Source organism: Cervus canadensis, chromosome 2, assembly GCF_019320065.1.
Source record: "Cervus canadensis isolate Bull #8, Minnesota chromosome 2, ASM1932006v1, whole genome shotgun sequence".
In the NCBI taxonomy this organism is placed as follows: Eukaryota; Metazoa; Chordata; class Mammalia; order Artiodactyla; family Cervidae; genus Cervus; species Cervus canadensis.
In genome coordinates, this window is record NC_057387.1 from 77,793,183 (window position 1) to 77,815,551 (window position 22,369).

General features: G+C 36.4%; 2 protein-coding genes across 6 annotated transcripts in view; one reads left to right on the top strand and one right to left on the bottom strand.

The window, feature by feature from the left end:
* Positions 1 to 17,922, top strand: part of LOC122436884 (integrin subunit beta 3 binding protein) — an 87,571-nt gene extending 69,649 nt beyond the window's left edge. For 2 of the 4 annotated variants that reach the window (XM_043461100.1, XM_043461102.1), the window contains one exon: positions 17,769 to 17,922. In XM_043461100.1, coding sequence (XP_043317035.1) covers positions 17,769 to 17,866 — 98 coding nt within the window. In that variant the 3' untranslated portion in view covers positions 17,867 to 17,922. Of the gene's footprint in view, positions 1 to 8,757; positions 9,541 to 17,768 lie in introns of those variants that run through there. The other 2 variants (XR_006268146.1, XM_043461101.1) reach the window with 2 other exon arrangements.
* The window catches only part of ALG6 (ALG6 alpha-1,3-glucosyltransferase), a 52,781-nt gene continuing 41,952 nt past the window's right edge, over positions 11,541 to 22,369 (bottom strand). For both annotated transcript variants that reach the window (XM_043461098.1, XM_043461099.1), the window contains 3 exons: positions 18,569 to 18,637; positions 18,246 to 18,444; positions 11,541 to 12,686 (listed from right to left, as the gene is read on the bottom strand). In XM_043461098.1, coding sequence (XP_043317033.1) covers positions 12,489 to 12,686; positions 18,246 to 18,444; positions 18,569 to 18,637 — 466 coding nt within the window. In that variant the 3' untranslated portion in view covers positions 11,541 to 12,488. The remainder of the gene's footprint in view (positions 12,687 to 18,245; positions 18,445 to 18,568; positions 18,638 to 22,369) is intronic.

The window sequence follows — 22,369 nt, forward strand, 5'->3', positions numbered from 1 at the left end:
GTACATTAGTACAACTGTAGTCCTCAGCTCTTTATACGAATTCAGTTGTCACTTATCCTGTATGTGGATCATACCTTTTCCTCTTATTAATGTTAATGCTTGTGCTTTACACTGTTCATCACTGTTTGGGGGCTATATTTCAACTGCTTACTTGAGATTTGTCTAGGATTTAAGGAAACACAAACTGGTTTATTACTTTTCAAAGCCTTTTAAATAATTTTTCCTATGATTTAATTTTTTTATATGTTATTAAAAGTGTGGTGCTTTTATCTTTTAAATAATCAGTTAAACTTTTAAAGCATAGATTTTAACTCACTTAATAGCAATTATGTGTTTAAGAGGTGTAAATAACTTGCTATCAGACATTACAAATATCCAGGTGCTCTGTATGTGCTGATGACAACAAAATTGAAACGGAAGACTGTAATAATTCTGACTGGTTTTCTCTGCAGAAGATATTGATTATTTGTGTGTGGTGAGAGATTTGGAAAATTCAATTAAAGGAGTTGTGCAAAGGTTTCATAAATTTTCCTTCTACAGCGTGTACACAGACATTGTTGCGTATTAAATCAATGCAACACTTCACAATATATTTTCTTTGAAACATAAAAATAAATAACATTTAAACAGTTCTGCTTACTACAGAAACAAATTTTATTTTCTGTGAAGCATTTAGTCATGTGCTATCACTGACTCATACACATTTGCCAGCTGTAACAAATTTTATAGACATTTTCTCCAGAGACATATCTCACATACTATGAATTTTTAAATGAGCAAATGGTGAAGAAGGGATGTCAGCAATATAAAAATTGATCAGTTAAAAGATAAAAGCATAAGTAAAGAGATTTGTATGGTAGTCTTAATAGGTTTTATTAAATAAAAATACTATAAAAAGACAGTAATGAACAGACTGAAGACTAACTGTTCTTGAGGTGGAGAAAAATTATTCTGGCACATTTAGTAGAAATTGGTTTTATGTCACCTGACAGATGAACATTTTTTTTCCACTTTAACTCTTAGAGTAGTTAGAAAAGCTCCTCAAAGTGTTTGATAAATTCTCTTAAGTGGTTTATGTATTTTAAACACCTCTACATAATCATAAAGCAGATATTTATAGTGTTATATAATTAATTATATAGTTAAAAGCAGGACTTGGGCAATCAGTAAATAGTAGATGATTTTTTTCCTGTACCTCAGACTTCACATAGGAAGAAAGTAATCTTTTTCCTTCACACTCTTTATATCATATGCTTTCGTCCTCTGGAATCTCTCTTTCAGGACTCCAGGCTTCTCTATGACCTCCCTTTCTGCCTGGACTACACTTTCTTCCTTCTCTGTCTAGGAAACTCCTGCTCACTCCTAAAGGTCAGCCTTCAACATCACATTCTTTGAAACTCTCCACAGATAACGTAGGTAAAAAATAAATTGCTTCATCTTCTAGGCTTCTACAACACTTGTCTGAATGTTTATAAATGTACCATGTTGTAGTGTATTGTAATTTTCTGGTTACACGGCTCTTTCTGGACTTCTGTCCTTGGCAAAGTCTTATCTCTATACTGTAGTATTGAACCTGGATGGAAGGTCCACCGTACATGTTCAGTGAATGAACAAAGATGAATGGCTACTCTAAGAATTTTTTTTAAGGAATTATCTAGATATTTTCAAATAGGTATAAATAAATTATCTAGATATTTTCAAATAGATATTCCCTTACATGCCTCATTCATTTAATATTTATTGAATGCCTGCTAGGAGCCAGGCACTGATCTAACATAGTGGATACACTAATTAACGAGACAGACATAGTCCTGCCCTCAGGATTATAGAATCTAGCATAAAAGATGAGTAATGATAATAAAACATAAACACACATTATAATAATGAGTTTCTTGGTAGTTTCCATCCTAAATTTTTAAATGTACATTCTGAAACAGAATCAGGCAAATCTGTAGGATGTTGAAATAAGAATTTATAGCCCCAAAGCTTTTATTTATAATGTAAAATAAAACTTTATGTTTAGTCTCTTTATTTTAATTTCATTTTGATTAAGCATTTATTCTGCACCATATACTATGACAACTTACTTTACACTGTTTTCTGGAAAAAATCTTTTTTCTTTCATATAGAATTATGTGATCTTGACAGCTGTGAATTCCTTAAAACCATTTTAAACTTAGGTAGTTTCACCTTTATAATTAAGGTTACCCTTGTTATATTTCACTGTTTTTTCTTTCAGTTCAAAACATTTTAATTGTATTATCAAATTTGGTATTGTCTGTAAAGAAAATAGGGACATGAGCTTTGATGCATTAATTAAAATTATATTTAGTCTATTCTTACAAATAATAGGAAGATAATCTGACAAGATCTATGAGTTAGAGGCCAATTGAAAGAGAACACTACTGAGCTTGCCAGGCTAGCTTTCAAAGAGGACATATTTTTAGTGAGTATAAAGAAGGTCCTTAATTGAGTAAAAAACGCTAATTTAACAGTGACAGGTAGGTTATAGTTTCTGTAGGGCACATCAGTCCGAACAAGATATAACAAGTCATATCTTGTTATATGATTTGGAAATGTGCTGAAATGATTAAGTGAATAATTGCATATTAATGCATTAATTAGTATGCTAATTAATTGCCCACTATACAGTAGTAATCAGTGAATGTCAGGTTCAAAGGTTTTAGATTCTATTAAGTATACAATATATATACAAATACACACAATCATTCACTGTAAGGTTAAGTGTTTTACAAAGTTTCTGACCCGTGGAAATCCATTAAACTATTGGATGGTGATCATAAATACATAGTTCATACATAAATATTCAAAGTTACACATTTGGCAGATGAATATACACATTTAATATAGGACCGTCTCATGAATGAATGAGTTTGGGGAATCTTAAGAATACTGAGAATAGCTTTGTGTTCATGGATTCTGGTAAAGATCATCATATGTTAGGGGTGTTTTTCTGAGTCTTTAATTTGAGTAGTACTTTCAGAAGACTTGAAAGAATTAAGGTTGACCTGCAGAGAAATAACAGTTGAACGTATTTGACTACCTTGTAGACATTTCCCTGGATTTTTTTTTAATTCTGATTTATTTTTTTATGCTGTGCTGGGTCCTCGTTGCTGCGTCTGGGCTTTCTCTAGTTGCAGCGAGTGGGGCCTACCCTCTTGTTGTGGTGTGGGCTTCTCATTGTGGTGGCTTCTCCTTTTGGAACATGGGCTCTAGGTGTTGTGATGCCTGGGCTTAGGTGCCCCACGGCATGTGGGGTCTTCCTGGACCAGGGAATGAGCCCGTGTCCCCTGCATTGGCTTGTGGATTCTTAACCATTGGGCCACCAGGAAAGTCCTCCCTAGGTTCTTTTGATACTGTTTTCTCTCACCTTGGACTCTTTCTTCATGACCTCATCCATTCCTTGACTTTTGTTCTCACCTTTGTGTATATGGTTTCCAAATCTATTTGTCACCTTCCTCCTGAGCTATAAACAATCTCAACTGCTATACATTATTCCCCAAATATGCTGATTTCACCCTCCCCCCCCCCATATTGTCCCTCATTGTACCTTTTTAGGGATTACATTCATCCAGTGATAGAGCTCAAAACTACAATTCTGTCTCTCTTTTTGGTCCCCACATCCAAACTGATACCAAGTTGTATCACTTCCCAGAACGTTACTTCTCCTTCCCATGTCCACTGCACTGGTTTATTCCTTCGTTAACTCTCATCCAGATTACTTGCATCCTCATTGTAACCTGCCTCTGTGCTCTTTGTTCTTGTTTCCCTACAGCCTGTCCTGCTCCTGAACTAATTATGACTTCAAAAGTATCACTCCACTGTATTTGTTGTAAAATCCAAATTTATACCATTGTTTAGAACTCTCCCTGATCTGACCACAACTTACCTTTCTAATTTGTCTTTGTCTCGGTTACTCCAGATTATTTCCCATTCATTCCTGAACACATTCCTTAGAACATCCCTTTCTCATTTCCTGACTTTTGTTCTTGTCTCCTCTACTTGACATACCTTTTCCCCCCATCATCAAAATTTTACTCATCTTTCACAACCTGCTTATGAGTTTCCTTACACTAGGCCTCCTTAGATCCTTTTTTTCCATGTTCTTCTTTTATGGATTTGTCACAGCTGCTGAACTGGTGTAACTAAAAGAGGATATTAAACCTCCTGACCTTGTGCTATGCCCTAGAAACCTCTGATAGTCGTGATACCCGTAACACCACTGTGTGACCAATTTCCCTGTCTACACATCAGCTTCTGCCCTATTACACTTCAGTAATTATTCCTCCTGACCAATTTTATTCAGTGAGCATAAGCACCCCCTATTAATTCACTCTCAGAGGCTTTAAAAAGTGAAGCCTTTATAAAACAATGTTAGAATAAGGGAGACAGCAACCCACAGGCCATAGACAGTATGAAGACCAGCAAAGTGTTAGTTGCTCAATCATGTCTGATTCTTTGCAACCCAATGAACTGTAGCCCTCCAGGCCCCTCTGTCCGTGGTATTCTCTAGACAAGAATACTGGAGTGGTGGGGACTTCCCTGGTGGTCCAGTGGTTAAGACTTCACCTTCCAATTCAGGGGGTGCAGGTTCGATCCCTGGTCAGGAGGCTAAGATCCCACATGCCTTGCAGCCGAAAAGCCAAAACAAAACAGAAACAGTATTGTAACGAATTCAATAAAGATTAAAAAAAAAAAAAGAATACTGGAGTGGGTAGCCATTCCCTTCTCTGGGGGATCTTCCTGATCCAAGGATGGAACCCAAGACTCCTGAATTTGCAGGCAGGTTCTTTACCATCTGAGCCACCAAGGAAGCCTCCAAGAAAGCATGATTTTGGCTAATGTTAACTAGGAATACCGCAGGGGATGCTGAGATAAATCTTCTAGAAACAATGTGAATCACTTGGTTAGCAAAAGTATGAGGCTTAGAATAAATAGAGCCCTTTGCATACTGCCCATCTAGTATTCAAACTGAGGATATAAGGTTTATATACATGAAATGATAATCAAATAAAGCAAGCAAGTGATAACAAGTTCAGACTCTTCTTTCCAGGATTCTGGCCCATAGCAAGTATAAAAAAGCATTATGAATCCATTGAGGATCAAGTATCAACTTGATTAGTGGAGGACTTAATAACCTCCAATATGGTAGGCCCTCTGTTAGAAGCTTGGAGTACTAATGTGGACTAAGGCAGAAGTGGAACCTTCTCTCTCCCATAGATGGAAGAAATGCTGCTGGATAGAAGTGCTCAGTGATGTCTGACTCTTTGTGACCCCATGGACTGTAGCCCACCAGGCTCCCTCTGTTCATGGGATTTTTCAGGCAGGAATGCTGGAGTGGGTTGCCATTTCCTCCTCCAGGGGATCTTCCAGACCCAGGAATCAAACCTGCCTCTCCTGCATTGCAGACAAATTCTTTACTGCTGAACCATCAGGGAAGCCCTCCCTCTCTTCCATATTGAATACAAATCTTAAAACCTATGTGCTCTTGTGACCTGAGGAGAAAGCTGGATCTTTAAATAGATCCATGTCCATGTGCCTCTTTAACAGTAAAGACTGCAGACCTGCCTTGTATGCTTGGTTGCAGAAAAGAGAGTGAATGGGCTGCTCTCCTTACAACATGATAATTAAAAGAGCAAAGGCCCACTGGGTCTGAGAGTAGACGGTGAAAGGGAGACTCAACAGTGGGGCACAAGAGTGCTGTGTAGGAACACTGACTGAATATGACCTGTAAAGCGTGGTCTGCTATCCTGGACGTCAGTCAGTCAGATTTGTCGCTTCCGTGGGCTCCTGGAAGCAGAGGAGTTGACAGAAGTTTCTTCCTCTTCAGACTGAAGAGTGTAAACATTCTTCCCTACTCTAAGTAACAAATGAAGAATAAGCAGTATGGAAATACACAAAATGGGCCACCTCAGGATGGAGTGATTAGGTCATTATTTAAGGGCTCATGATTTTAAAGTCAGTTCTGGTTATTCCACTCTGCATAATCTCTAACAGAGGGCCCTCCAGGCCCTCGTAATGGAAGCTTTGTATTTTAGTAGGAAGCTGGAATTTGAAAAATAGGTAATTTTGATGGGCTGTGTAAACATTCTAGGCAGAGAGAACACTGTGAACAGAAAAGGCAGAGAAGCAGAGCGACTGAACAGTCGATTCCAGACACATCATTGACAGTTATGATCACCAGGCTAGCAAGTTCAGACTTTATTCATTAGGCAGAAATGAACCCATGAAGATTATTAAGGAAGTAACAATCTAAAATATGTTTTAGAAAGAATAAAATATAATTGCTATGTGAAAGATGGCTTCTGTCAAAATACTGCTCATGAACTGCATCACTGTATCTAAATTTCTTTTCATTTGTGTTCTGAGATCTTCATCTCTATAACCAGTATGGCCATGTAGAGATAACAGACACACTACTGCTCCCTGCTCCTGTGCTATGATATGTATCACATTGATCAAAGTATTGATTTTTGCCAGATCCTGAATTTGGCCTCAGTCTTTCTCAACACAACTGTCTTGGCAACCATGATCAATTGATGACACTTCTTTGCAGGGCCTGGCATTGTAACAGAGAATGGGATTTGGATTAGATGTCCAGCACCAGTTCTACTACCTACTTAACTGTGTGGCCTTAAACAAGGCACTCAGTTTCCCAAAACCTTAATTGTAAAATGAGACTGGTGATATTTACCTTGTGGATTATATACAAGAATTAGCTTGAGGAATTCCCCGGAGGTCCAGTGGTTAGGACTCAGTGCTTTCACTGCCGGGGCCTAGGTTCAGTCCCTTGTCAGGGAACTAAGATCCTGCAAGCCATGCAGTGTGGCCAAAAATTTTAAATAAAAATTAAATTAAATAATTAGCTTAATTACTACCTTCCCCATTCACTGTTGTTTAGTCACTAAGTTGTGTCTGACTCTTGCAACCCCATGGATTTGCACCAGACTCCTCTGTCCATGGCATTTCCCAGGCAAGAATATTATAGTGGGTTGCCATTTCCTTCTCCAGATCTTCCCAGCCCAGGGATTGAACCTGCAACTTCTGCATTGCAGGTGGATTCTTTACTACTGAGCCACCGGGGAGGCCCACCTTTCCCATCAGTTCAGTTCAGTTCAGTTCAGTTCAGTTGCTCAGTCGTGTCCGACTCTTTGCGACCCCATGAATCGCAGCACGCCAGACCTCCCTGTCCATCACAAACTCCCGGAGTTTACTCAAACTAATGCTCATCGAGTCGGTGATACCATCCAGCCATCTCATCCTCTGTCGTCCCCTTCTCCCCCTGCCCCCAATCCCTCCCAGCATCAGGGTCTTTTCCAATGAGTCAACTCTTCACATGAGGTGGCCAAAGTATTGGAGTTTCAGCTTCACCATCAGTCCGTCCAATGAACACCCAGGACTGATCTCCTTTAGGATGGACTGCTTGGATCTCCTTGCAATCCAAGGGACTCTCAAGAGTCTCCTCCAACACCACAGCTCAGAAGCATCAATTCTTCGGCGCTCAGCTTTCTTCACAGTCCAACTCTCTCATCCATACATGACCACTGGAAAAACCATAGCCTTGACCAGACGGACCTTTGTTGGCAAAGTAATGTCTCTGCTTTTTAATGTGCTCTCTAGGTTGGTCATAACTTTCCTTCCAAGGAGTAAGCATCTTTTAATTTCATGGCTGCAGTCACCATCCGCAGTCATTTTGGAGCCCAAAAAAATAAAGTCTGACACTTTCCACTGTCTCCCCATCTATTTCCCATGAGGTGATGGGACCAGATGCCATGATCTTAGTTTTCAGAATGTTAAGCTTTAAGCCAACTTTTTCACTCTGCTCTTTCACGTTCATCAAGAGGCTTTTCAGTTCCTCTTCACTCTCTGCCATAAGGCTGGTGTCATCTGCATATAATTATTTAATAAATGGCAGTCTTCCTTTCTTCCACAGTATTAGCTATAGTTCTGGTAACTGAATCAATAACCTATAAGGATATTAGGGGAGCACTGGAATGCTTAAAATCTTCTATAGGTATTCCGACCAGACTCAAATGAGTTGGCAAACGTTGTTTGTCTTTTTGGCAAACTATCTTCTTGTAGGACAGGAAGAATATATGTGGACCATCATGAATAGGGAAATATAGGGGCTCACCATATATTACTTATTCATAGCTGCCAGTATAAACAAGAAAGGGATATTTCAGGAAGTAAGGGGTCCACACGCCTTATGGGGATACATGCCGTCTGTTGCCACTGGTTGTTTTTTCAAAGGCTTCATCTCACAAGTATCCTAAAGCCAGACAGACAAGAACTTCTGTCACCACTAGGAGTCCCCAGAGGGACATACCCTGAATAGGAATGCCAGTAAAGACTGTCTCTTTTTTGGGGGGGCAGCTGTTGGAGGAAACACCTGCTGAAAGGCCCTGAAGGCTTATAGACAAAAGGCATGTAAGATTTGGTGTTTTCATTAGGTCATGTTGGAGTTTTAGAACTCTCTGAGAAGTATCTCAAATCCATCTTCATAAAATGAAGTGTGCAATGTCATAGTAGTCATATTGACAATTATTTGTGAAGGTGAATCTTGCTTTGAAGATTCAAAAATAAGCAAATAAGATACACCAATACCTAACTAAATTAGGTACCAAATTACATAGTACCTGGGTGTTTAAGTCATTTCTCAAGTCATGTATGAGATGCATGTTAATTTGGAAACTAATTCTTGATGATTTAATAATCACCTTTTATATCCCACAGGCGTTTAGAAGAAACACACTCACTATGAACGCCAACTTCTGTATCTGCCTGATCATATTTAAAGGAACAGAAGAAATGTTTGTAATTAATCTGTGCAGTGAATACCAGATCATAGCATAGGCAGGTGTGTGTCTAGATAAAATTTCTTGAAGCTAATTTAAACTTTCTACCCACACCAGTAGATAATCTCAACATAAATAATACATTTCTTCTTGACCCTTTAAAGTAAGCCAACATATAGAAGAGGATCTTGACTCATATTCTGTATCTGATACACTTCTGTATACTTTTATCATTTGTGGATAGACTTATAGCTTGTATGAAAATGGCACCTTTGGTAGAGCTGTATCTTAAAACTCAGATTAAATCTAATAGTGAGTGGAAGTAGGTCCCAATTTTCCAATTTAAAGCCCTAGATTTGTACTAATTAGATTCTTTTAAAAGCTTTTAAAATTGTAAGTTTACTTTAGCTTCTACTTCATAGATGAGTTTTTATTCTAGTTATGCCTGTGCTTGTAGAGAAAAAAATATTTTCAAAGTTCTAAAATTCTTACATCTTTTATAAAATGCTGGAATGCATTTTTCAGTGCAGATATTTAAATGTGAGGTTGTTTTTAAACTGAACCACACAGAATCTCCTGAATATAAAGAAAAGACCTCATCTGGGACAGTATGTGATCTCCTCCACATTTTGAAGCATCAAATTTTTAATTTTCTACAGTGTTGTTTTGTATCATCTATTTGTGCTGTCACAAAATAAAGGGGAAGAGTGAATCACAGAAAGTGTTATAACTTGATAGCACTTTTTTTTTCCATACTTCTGCACCTTTCTTTGACCATTTCCATAGGGGGGAAAATGCTGTTCCCTTGGTATTCACCCTAAGTCTTGGCAAAATATGTATATTACCATGTCATTTAATTCACTGTATTATGAAAATAAAAATACTATATGAAAAATGTGGAACAAAATTTAACAAGTTAAAGTTGAAACTAACTTTCCATTTAGAGAAATTTCAGATTTGCCTCTTAAAATGAAAATGAATTATTTTTTAAAACTATTAATTGAAATAACTAAATAGTAACTCAATTTATAAAACTAATTGCCTTCACTAATGATTTTATTGGGGCAATCTAAATAATATTTTTAAGATAATCTGCTAAATATTAAGAATACTTTGTGATATAGTCCTTATAATAAGAGAGTACCTAAAATATACCAAAAAGGTTAATTTGTGTTCCAGCATTGAAAACTAACCTCAGAATGTAAACCAAAAAATATATAGACACCTACATTAGTCAGGAAATGAAGGGTTAAGAAGTAAGCTTGGTTTCATATGTAATTCAAGTTATGTAGCTATGTGCTTAATGCTGTTAAATCAGTTACTGTATGTTTGACCTCTTGATATACCAAGCTTTTGCCTTTCAGAACAGCTGGGTTGGCTAAGAATCATTTCCCAGTTCTTTTCTTTGTAGATCAGATGACTCTCGCTTTATCACCCTTGGAGGCCACATGAAGGACAAAGCAGAAAGATCCACACACAAAACTAATGTTTATATGGAGGTGGTGTGGGGGGAGGAAGGCAAAAGGCGGGGGATACACTTGGCCCTGATCTTCCAATGAACATAACAGAAGGACCAATTGAGACTTGAAACCATTGTGTTACTCCAACCATTATTTAGTTACATCCTATCCATCTCTTACTCTCTTTCTATTGAACAGAGAGGCTCCTTTGGCTGCTTTGACTTTTGTAAATGTTTCACTCACTTAGTTGTGGTTTATCATTTGGACAGAATGCTACATTGGGGATTTTTCTCCCCTCCCTAAGGCTTCAAGGCAAAATGACTTCTGTTGCCTCATATTTGATACATGAACATACAGTGTATTCTCTTCATTTTAAGAATCAAACCTAAGTTTATGGCAACAGAGAAAACTCCATTTTTCAGAAACAGCTTTTCCCTATAAAAGAACTTGAAAATAACTTTCCTAAGATCATTTTTTGACAGGTATATTAGTGAATAAAGGGAGGCATCTTTAATAATTTTTGTATAAGCTAAATGTCTTTATAATAAAATATCCCTGTTGTTATTTTCACTTTTAATTGCTCAGAGTTCAAAGTGGACTCTTCTTAAATTGGTTTCTAATAGATATGAGATACTTACAATTGCTACAAGTTTCCAGTAAAGCTACAGTGTAAACTCCACATGACTAAATACTCTAGAAATGTATTTTTATTTAGAATTTACCTATAAGATACCTTGAATATGAGTGTATTCTACTTTACTAATGTTTATATATACTTTCATTTTCAAATAATGTTTCTGTTTCAACTATTTAGAAGTTAAAACTTCCTCATCATTGATTTAAATGAACATCCTGTATTAAATGCAAGTATTCTATTACAAAAGATAAGACTGCACCAGCCAGCCAAGATGCTGACATTTGGGCATGGTGATTATAGATGGTGACCATGGACAGCGATGTTCCTGCTGATGCGGCAGCGACTCAAGGCTGCTTTTTCTGTGCTGACCTACCCTTTGAGTCTTTATGCACATTTGCTTTGAAAAAGAAATACTTCTTGATTTTTTGCTTTGTCTAAACCTACTTCCTTTACCGGACTTAAAAACATATACCTTGTTGCATCAGCTGTCCATGTCTAGAACCAAATTCTCTTATGTGTGTATATGTGTTTGACTTGCATTGTATTAAAATATACAACCACTTAGTTAATATGCTTTAATGGCTATCTTATTAAAGAAACATATTCATTAAAAACATAAGTTGGTAGGGAAGTGATTATTTTTATTAGAGACTAAAGAAAACATATCTTTACATGAGAAACTACACGGTTATAATAAATTATTTTTACGAATTGAATAGTATAGTAAAGATGTGCTCCTTCTAATATAGAGTGATACAGTATTAATAGGGCTAAGTTAATACGAAGCATGATATGGATCACTGCTGATGGCATTGGTAACCTTCATGTCATAACAAAGAAGAACAGGATGAACCCCTCCCTGGATAAGGCCATTTAACTTAAACAGAATGAACCTGAAAGTTTAGAGCCAATGATCATGAAAGACTTCACTCAGACCACTTAAATTCAGGAAAATTCATTGTTTAATGGCATTCAAATAAATCAGAGTTCTTAGAAATAAATAAAAACACAGTTTAATCTTTCTGCCTTTCTAAAAAAATTCAAAGTTTACACATGGTAATAAGGCGTGTTCAAGCTTTAAACAGTTTAAATTGCCTTCTCATAGTAATTTAAAAGATTATCACAAATTTAATCCCTGAGATATAATTTCTAAAATATTCTAAAATATAAGCAAAACTAAATCTGAATACTAAAATTAGTGATTTCCTTCAAAAATAAGGAACTGAATTCTCCCATTAAGCTCACTGTATTTGCAGATTTTTTTCAAGACAACAAAATTTTATAGAGTACATTTCTTAAGTAAACACTGGGATTAAGGACACGTTCTCTTATTTCCCCACGTGATAACTGAACATAATAAAACTATAATATGTCTTTGTCACTCAGTAGTTAGAAAATAAAAGCCTTCATTGCTTTGGTGCCATATAGATTTATTTTGGGTAGACAACAATAACTTTTCACCATTTCCTTTCCTATTTCCATGATTCTCAAAATTGTCCTTTTATTTATACATAGCAGAAAGTTTAGAAAACCTTGTGGCACTAACATTTTCACATTTCTTTGGGGATATAGCTAGTTGATTTTCTTCTGACTTCTTCCATTTTTGGAATCCCACATGATTATAATATTAAAGTATACCAAGAAGAATAGGAAATGTAAGCAGGATACAAAACACACCAATACAGAAAATAAGTCTGGTAGTTTCTGAGGAGGATCCAGTGTGACAGTCATCATTGTCAGAAGGATCATAGTGATTACTGACATAAGAAACTATAAGAAGGGAGAAAAAAAAAGTGTTACTGCATAGTATAAAAGGTAATAGTTGAATGTACTGGTAACATTGGTTTATAGTTGTAAATGAGCAGAACTGAAGGGGACAGCTGGGGGTTCAATCTCCTATACTAATGTATCTCAACCTAGTTTGTAGGTTAGAGTCATTTGGGGTTTAAAAAAAATTTCAATTCTCAGACCACATCCCAGACCAATTAGAATCCCTGGGGAAGGCTCTCCAAGTGATCCCCATGTGTAGCCAAAGCCTGAGAACCCCTTTAGACTTCATATCACCCAAGCACTAAAACAAGGTACCTGGAATAGATAATATTGCTAGTCAGGCTTAAATTCACAGCATGCTCCAAGGGCCTATGGGATATGCAATTCTAAGTTAATCTAAGAATTCATTTATGAAGAAGTTTTCCACAGCAAATGAAATATTTCATATTCACTGAATACTTTCAATGAGCTAATTCTATAGTAGAGCATGGTGGGACACATGAAAGAAAATGTCCTCTGGCCTCAAAGAGCTTCCCATTTAGGGGACTACATGAACTAGTTAAGTAAAATCACAAAGTCACATCTTATTAAATGCCAAAATGACTAGTAGACATAACTGACTGCATTTATTGTAACTGTGCCCCAGTTTCCTTTTTTCAGACTGTACCACAATGTACTCTACCACAGAACTTTCTGCAATGATGGAAATGTTCTAAATGTGTATTCTCAAAAAGTAGCTGCTAACCATATATGGCTACTGAGCATTTGAAAGTACCTGCTGTGACTGAGGAGCAGAATTTTTAATTTAACCACATGTGTCTGGTGTCTACTGTATTGAACAATATAGCTATAGACTCTGAGACAAGGACACAGAAGCTGCTTAAGTAAATGTAGAAAACAAGCAGAAACAGAAGTCAGTGACTTACATGATGAAAGTGGGACATAATGGAACCCTGAAAGATGCCATAATGGCTGTATTATGACAGAATTGATGGGACCTGAAAAAAACTGTAATGCAGTGATCATTCTAGATGGAAGCCAAAAAGACTTAAAAGAGTAACCTATAACTTGCTGTGTCTATTCTCCCATTCATTAGTAAACCCACACCAATTAGGCTTTCACTCCAGTCTCCAATGAAACTGCCTTGGTAAAGATCTATAATGACCTCCACTAAACTAAACCCAGTAGTCAGTTCTTATTACCTTACTGGATCTCTCAGCAGCATTCGAAATAACACATCACTGATATCTTGAAACCCTTCCCTTGGCTTCCATGACATCATTCTCTCCTGGTTTCCTCCCACATCACTAGTTAATCTTTCTCAGAACTTTGCTGGTTCCTTCTCAATCTATAATCACACCTTTGGTGAGCTCACTCATCCAGGGACGTGACTGTCCCTGTCTATATACTGAAGACTCAAATTACTGTTTCCAACCTGGACCTCTCCCCTAAACTCTAGGCTCATATATCCAAGTTCTCCTTAAAATCTCTAATTGGGTATCTAAGAAGTACCTAAAACTGTATATATAAACTATCCTCAATAAGATTAACATTTGACTTCTCATTAGGAAATATGGAGGCCATAAGACAGTGGGATGGATAATGTTCAGAGAGCAAAAATACCCTTCAAAAATGAAGGCGAAATTAACAAAGGCAATAGATTTGAAAATACTGAAATAATACAAGGTCTATTCTACAAATACATTAGAATTGGAATAGAAAAACAGGAAGTAGTCAAGGAAATCCCCAAATATTTGTAAGCTGAACAACAGATGCCTAAATAATTCATGAACCAAAGGAAAAAATCAATCACAAGAAATGGACTATATTTTTAACTAAATTAAAAAACATTTCAAAGTTTATGGAATATTGCCTAAAAATGGGGGTTTTATATGGGTTTGAATAACTAAAAATGGAGGAAGGGTCTCAAATCAACAACCTCTAACTTGAACTTTAAGAAACTAAATAAAGAGTAAACCAAACCCAAACATGGAAAGGGGTATAATAAAATTAGAACCAAAATTAATGACACAGAAAACAAAAAAATAGAGAAGATCAATAACCAAAAGTAGGTTGTGTAAAAATATTTATCAATGAAACCACCAAACTTTAGCTAGAGTGACCAAGGGCAAAAGAGAAGGTACAAATTCCCCAAGTTGGGAATGAAAAAGTAACATCACTCCTTACCATAGATAAAAATAAAAAAGGATGGTACAGGAATATAATAAATAAACAACTGTTTGCCAACAAATTAGATAACAGATGAAGTGGACAAATTCTTAGAAAGACACACTACTGAAATTATGTCAAGAAATACAGAAAGTCTCACTAGATCTATTGACAAGAGATTGAATTAATCATTGTTTTAATTGAAGTATAGTTGATGTACAATATTATGTTTCAGGCGTACAACAAAGTGATTCAGTTATATATATTTTTCAAATTCTTTTCCATTATAGGTTATAAAAAGATACTGAAAGTCGTTCCCTGTGCTATATAGTGAAAAACCCTTGTTGCTTATCTATTTTATGTAGTTTGTTAATCCCATACTCCTATTTTATCCCTCCCTCCTGAATCAGTCATCTTTAAGATCCCATGAAGAAAAGATCCAGGAACGGATGACTTCACTGGTGAATTAAACCCAATGTTTCTAGAGGAATTAATACCAGTCTTTCAGAACTCTTCCAGAAAGTAGAAAAAGAACCCTTCCTAACTTATTCCATGAGGCAGGCATTAAGCTTGATTCCAAAATGATACAAAGATATCACAAAAAAGAAAACTACAGACCAATATCCCTTATGAATATAAAGTGCAAAAGTCTTCTACAAAATACTGACAAACCCAAGAAAGTGACATATAAGAGATTATACACCATGATCAAGTAGAACTTATCCCAAGAATGCAAAGTTAGTTCAATATATAAAAATCAGTCAATGTAATATACCATATTGATAAAGGAGAAAAAAACACATGATAATATCATTAGACACAGGAAAAGAACTGGACAAAATCCAACAGCTTTTAATGATAAAAAAAAATTCAAACTAGGAATAGAAGAGAACTTTCTGACCAAATAAAGGCCATATATAAAAACCCCACAACTACATCAGAGTTAACGTTAAAAAGACTGGATGATTTCCCCCTAAAGATCTGGAAGAAGACAAGATGTCCACACTTGTCACATGTGTTCAGCAAACTGTACTGGAGCTGTCCAGCCAGGTAATTAGGCAAGGAAAAGAAAGAAAAGGCATCTAGATTTAAAGAGAAGACATAAAACTATCATAATTTATAGATGACATGATCTTGTATATAGAAAATCATAAGGAACTCACTAAAAACAATACTAGTTCAATATAAAAAAAATCAGTTGTATTTTTATGCAGTACCAATGAACATTATGAAAATGAAATTAAGAAAACAATTCCACTTACAAAAGCATCAGAAAGAATAAAATACTTACAAATGAATTGAACAAGAAAAAGTGCAAAACCTGCACATTGAAAACTTCAGACACTGCTGAAGGAGGTTAAAGAATAAATAATTGGAAATACATCCTATGTTCACAGGTTTGGGAGATGGTAATGTTCCACAAATTTAAATATGTACTCAAAGCAATCCCTATAAAAATCTCAGCTGGGGTTTTAGAGAAATTAATGAGCTGATCCTAAAAAGAATACGGAAATACAACGGACGTAGAACAGCTAAAACGATCCTGAAAATGAACAAAATTGGAGGACTCACATTTGCAATTTTGAAAACTAACTACAAAACCACAGTAATCGAGACGGTGTGGAAACAGCATAAAGATAATACAGATCAGTGAAAAAGAATTGAGAGTCCAGAAATAAACCATTACATTTAAGCTCTGTTGATTTTCTACAAGGGTGCCAATACAATTAGTGCTGGAACAACTGAATAAAGTTGGACTTCGACCTCACACCAAACACAAAAATAATTAAAAATGAATCAATGTCCTAAAAATAACTAAAATTATAAAACACTTCAAGAAAACATAAGAGTAAATCTTCATGATCTTTGGTTATACACAGTTTCTGAAGTATGACATCAAAAGCACAAACAACAAAAGAAACATATTAATGACTTAATAAAAATGAAAACTCTTATGCTACAAACAACACCGTCTGGAAAGTAAAAAAGCAACCCACAGAATGGGAGAAAACATTTGCAATTTAGTAAGAGACCTGCATTAAGAATGTATAGAGAACTCAGAAATACAGAAACAACTGAATTAAAACTGGGCAATGGATGGGAATTCCCTGGTGGAATTCCATGCTTTCACTGCCAACAGTCTGGGTTTAATCCCTCGTCAGGAAGTGAAGATCCCACAAGCCACTTGATGCAGCCAAAAAAGAGGGGGATTTGAATAGGCATTTCTCCAAAGAAATTATTTTTTTAAATACTCAACATTTTTAGTCACTAGGGAAATGGAAAAAGTAAAATGAGATACCACTTCACATCCACTTGGTGTGGCTATAATAAAAGATAATAACCAGTGCTGTCAAGGATGTGGAGACACTAGAACGCTCATAAATTGCTGGTGGGAATGTAGAATTATGCAGCCCTCTGAAAGATAGCTTGGAAGTTCCTCAAAATGTTAAACACAGAATTACCACTCCTAGGTATATACTTGAAATAAAAACACATGTGCACCAGTAAACTTAGACACAAATCTTCACAGCAGCATTATTCATAATAGCCAAAAAGTGGAAGCAACCTAATGTGCATCTACTGAAGACTAGATGGATAAAATGTGGTATATCCATATAATGAAATTGGCAGTAAAAAGGAAGGAAGTATTGATACATGCTACAACACAGTTAAAAATAAAAAACACACTAAGTGAAAGAAACCAGTCACCAAAGACCACATTTTATATGATTCCATGTTAGAGAATGTGTGTCCCCACAAAATTCATATGTTGAAGCCCTAAGCCCCAATGTGACTGCATTTGGAGATGAGATTAAATTAAGATTAAATAAATCATAAGGGTGGGGCCTTAATCTTATAGGACTGATGTCATTATAAGAGGAAAAGATACTAAAGAATTCTCTATCTACACAGATTCACACACCAAGAGGCCACATGAGGAGACAGCAAGGTCGCCTACAAACCGGGAAGAGAGGCCTTACCAGAAGAAACCAATGCTGATGTCCCACTGACTTTGGCCTTCCAGCCTCCAGAATTGTGAAAAAATAAATTTCTGTTGTTTAAGCTACCTGGTGTGGTGTTCTACTATAGGAGCCCTAAGGAACTAATTCATTCCATTTATATGAAATGTCCAGGTAGGCAAATCTATAGAGACTCAAAGTAGATCAGTGGCTATCCAAGGCTGGATCTGGGGTGAGGCTGGGATGGAGAATGACTGCTAAAGGGCACAGGGTTTCTTTTTGGGATGTTGGAAATCTAAAATCAGGTAGGGTGATGGTTGTAAAACTCTGTGTACATACTTAAAACACAAGTTGCATGATTTAAGTGGGTAGATTTTATGAGTGAATTTATGGGAATTAAATCTCAATGCTAGAAAGAAAAGCAACTTACCAAGTGTTGTATAATTTTGGGAAGGAATGTAAAACATGTAAAATATTTCCTAACAGAAGTGGAAAAACATTTCAGTTGCAATTCTTCTTCAGAAGTCTTTTCAAATATTGAAAAGGAAGTTGCACAAGCTATAAAAAATGCCATCACTGTCACAACTGAAGGCATTAGGAGTTCATCTTTTAATAGAAGAGGTAGCATACTATATAGGAAAACAAAAAAAATCAAAAGAATTAATTCAAACCACAATCACTTTGTAAAAAAGTTTTAAATGAGTTTATAAGTACTATACTGAACATATTATACTGGAAATTGGTTTGACTCACCTAAATGTTGACACAAGTAAAAACCACGTAGACATAAAAGGAATTTCGCTTAAAACTAAGCAGACTGGTCTAAAATGACAAAGAAAAATATTTTAGAGTATATAATTTCAATACTTATATCTAAAAATGTGAACACATTTTATCTGATTTTTGACATAGCTAAAAAAACCACAAAAACCCCAAAACAGAGCCAGCAAGATCTCCATAGGGACTACTGATTCATTTTTTAAAATAACTATCAATCCAAACTAAGTGAATCTAGACGGAGAGAAGGTGTCAGCTCGTCATAATAACTAGAAAACTGCTTCTTCCAGTATCATTAATGAAACATTTTTTTCTCTCTTACAAACAGTAGCTTAAAGAAAGGATAAACAACTGAACATTCAGAGAAACAAGCTTTCCCATATATTCCATCCAAGTGGTAAATATGAATATCCTACTTGGTATGACAGTTCTCAAACTTCTTTTTTATGCTCTTCCGTGTGACCTAACACTCAGCTAAGTTAAAAGTAAGACAAGATCATCACCCGCCACTGAATAGAGGCCAACAGAGGCAAAGAAAAATGATAAAGGGTTGATGATGGTAGAATAAAAGGAAAAAATGAGTAGGACAAGGTTACATTAAAAGAGAAATAGCATAGGAAGAGGAAGATAACACCAGCAGATGGACCCACTGACTTTATTAAAGAGCTGATTAGGGTCAGAGGTCCAACATCTGTGACCTCCTGAGCACCACCCCTGGTCGTATTACCTTCTGGATTCAACTGTGGCAGTGTTCATGAAGAAGGGGGCTAGTCAGAAGACCTAAGTCCTAGCCTCATTCCTGACACTTACTTACGACCTTGAACAAATGATTAGTTTAACCTTTTTCTTATGTATATATGGAAATAATAACTTGGATTGCTGAGCAGTTGAAAGAACTCTTGCAAGTAATTATCTAGTGTTTATTTTTCAGTTAAAAAAATTACTAGTGATGGTAGTTGTTGAATTATATTTTGTTGTAGTTTTGTTGTTATTTTTATTAGGGGGTCTCCTTATTTTAAAAGGTTTGTGTATTCTCATTTCTTAAGAAGGATGACTTCTCATGGCAACTAGCATATGAGATATGAGGCCTGGGATTATAACTGACTGAAAACTACTGCACTAAAAGAAAACACTACAGGATTTTCATTGCTTAATGCTTTTAAAATCAGAATGTATCTCTGTTAATTACAAGCATTTAGTAGGTGCTCAATAAACATTATTTTCTCTTTCTGGGTCAGAAGACTTTCCTATTTAATCACTTGATATTCATTTATTGAAAATATATTATGTAAGGTGTTAGTTGCTCAGTTGTGTCTAACTCTTTGTGACCGCATGGACTGTAACCCACCAGGCTCCTCTGTCCATAGAATTCTCCAGGCAAGAATACTGGAGTGGGCAGTCATTCCTTTCTACAGAGGATTTTCCCAACCCAGGGACTGAACTCAGGTCTCCTGCATTGCAGGCAGATTCTTTACCATCTGAGCCACCAAGAGAAGGAGACAACAGAGAATGAGATGGTTGGATGGCATCACCAAATCAATGGACATGAGTCTGAGCAAACTCCAGGAGATAGTGAAGGACAGGGAAGCCTGGCGTGCTACAGTCCATGGGGTCGCAAAGAGTTGGACACAACTTAGCAACTGAACAACAACAACGGTTACGTAAAAGTGTTGCTCTGAAAAGAATGCAGTGAGAGACAGAACTCAGCCCTTAGCTTCAAGGTACTTAATATTTATAATCAAGCAGCAAAATCCTCAACGTCCTCAACCTCTTCTTTCACTACCTTGTTCAAAACAAATTCTGGTTCTCTCCCCCTGAGGAAGAAAATGCTGCCCCTCTGCCTTCTCAATTGTGCCTGTTTCATTGTCCTGTTTCCCCAACCTTCAAACAGTTTGGCCCAGAGGAGAGAAAGAACCTCCTTGATCTTCATCACAACTTCCATACCAGCTCTCCCTCTCCCTGCCATAACAAGCTCCAGCTTTGACTCTCCTGTCGTCAGGCTTTATTCTCTATATTCCTCATCTTTGTTATCATCCACCAGCCTCAAGAATCACTTCTCTCATTACTCAATAATTTCAACTCCTTCCACACTGTCTACAAAAAAATGCATGATTTTCAGGTGTCCAGCAATTACTTAATATTTCCCTAGTCTGTTCCTACTCTGTGTCTCTTTAGAAAAATAGTTCACACTTTCTCCTCTCCCCTCATATTCCCAACGTTTCCAACCTACTCTGACCTAATGACTTTGCCTTCCATTTCAATAAGAAATTTGAAGCAATGAAAAGAGAACTTTCACAGACATCACCATCACATTTGCTCTCTCCCTAGTATCTGTACTGATAACAGCATGCTCTGTTATTAAGATGAACCACGCATGCACCTGTCCGGAGCCAATCCTTCCATTTATGCTCTAGATCCCACTCCGGCTCCCTCTCTGAAGGACGCTGCTCCTGCAACTTTTATCCCTCCTGTATCACTAGTGTTCCCTTTCTACTGACCGTCTTCTGGCATTATCTCTTCTATCTTAAATAACAAACCTCTTTGTCCCCAACTTCTCTGCCAGTTTTTGCACAATTTCTCTGCTCCCCTTTTCAGCAAAACTCATTTAAAGAACTGCCAACCTATCCCACACCATATACAAAAATTAACTCAAAATGGATCAAAGACCTAAATGTAATTCTTAGAAGAAATATGAGGATAAATATTACCTTGGATTTGGCAATGGTCTGTAAGGTACATCAAAAGCAAACACAATGAAGGAAAAATAAGTTGGACCTCATCAAAATTAAAAATGTCCATGAAATAACATTATCAAGAAGGGGAAAATTCAAAGAATGGAAAGAAGTATCTGCTTATCATATATGTGATAAAGGTTTAGTATCCGGAATATATAAAGAATTTCTGAAACTCAACAAGAAAAAGATAAACAACCACTTTAAAGCTGGGCAAAGGATTTAAATAACAGGCATTTCTCTGAAGAAGGTACACATACTGCCCAACAAGGACATAAAAAGATGCTCAACATCATTAGTCATTACACAGTGAACCATTCCATACCTACTAGGATGGTAAAAATAAAAACAATAACAAACGCTGACAAGGTTGCAGAGAAATCAGAACCCTCACACATTACTGGTGTGATGTGAAATGGTATAACTTCTGTAGAAATTAATTTGGTGACTCCTCAATAAGTTTACAGAATTACTATGAGACCCATAAATTCCACTCCTAGGTATAAACCCAAGAGAACTGAAAATTCGTGTGTATAAGTAGCACTATTCCCAGTAGCCAAAAGGTGAAAACCCAAAACGTCCATCAACTGATGCATGGACAAACAAAATGTAGTATATTCATACATGCAATATTATTCAGGCACAAAAATGAATGAAGTCCTAATACATGGTACAACAGGGATGAACTCTGAAAATATTATGCTAAGTGAAAAGAGGTTATCTGACAAAATGCCACATATTTTATGACTGCATTTATATGAAATATCCAAAATAGGCAAATTCACAAAGAAAGTAGATCAGTGGTTACAAGCATTAAGGGAAGGGGAGAATGGGGAATGACTGCTTAAAGAGTACAAGATTTCCTTTTTGGAGAGATTAAAATATTCTGTGCATGGACAGTAGTGATGGTTACACAACACTGTAAATGCACTAATGGTATATTTCCCCATATGTATGTAACTTCCCTGGTGGCTCAGAGGGTAAAGAATCTGCCTGCAATGCAGGAGACCGGGATTCAGTCCCTGCGTTGGGAAGATCCCCTGGA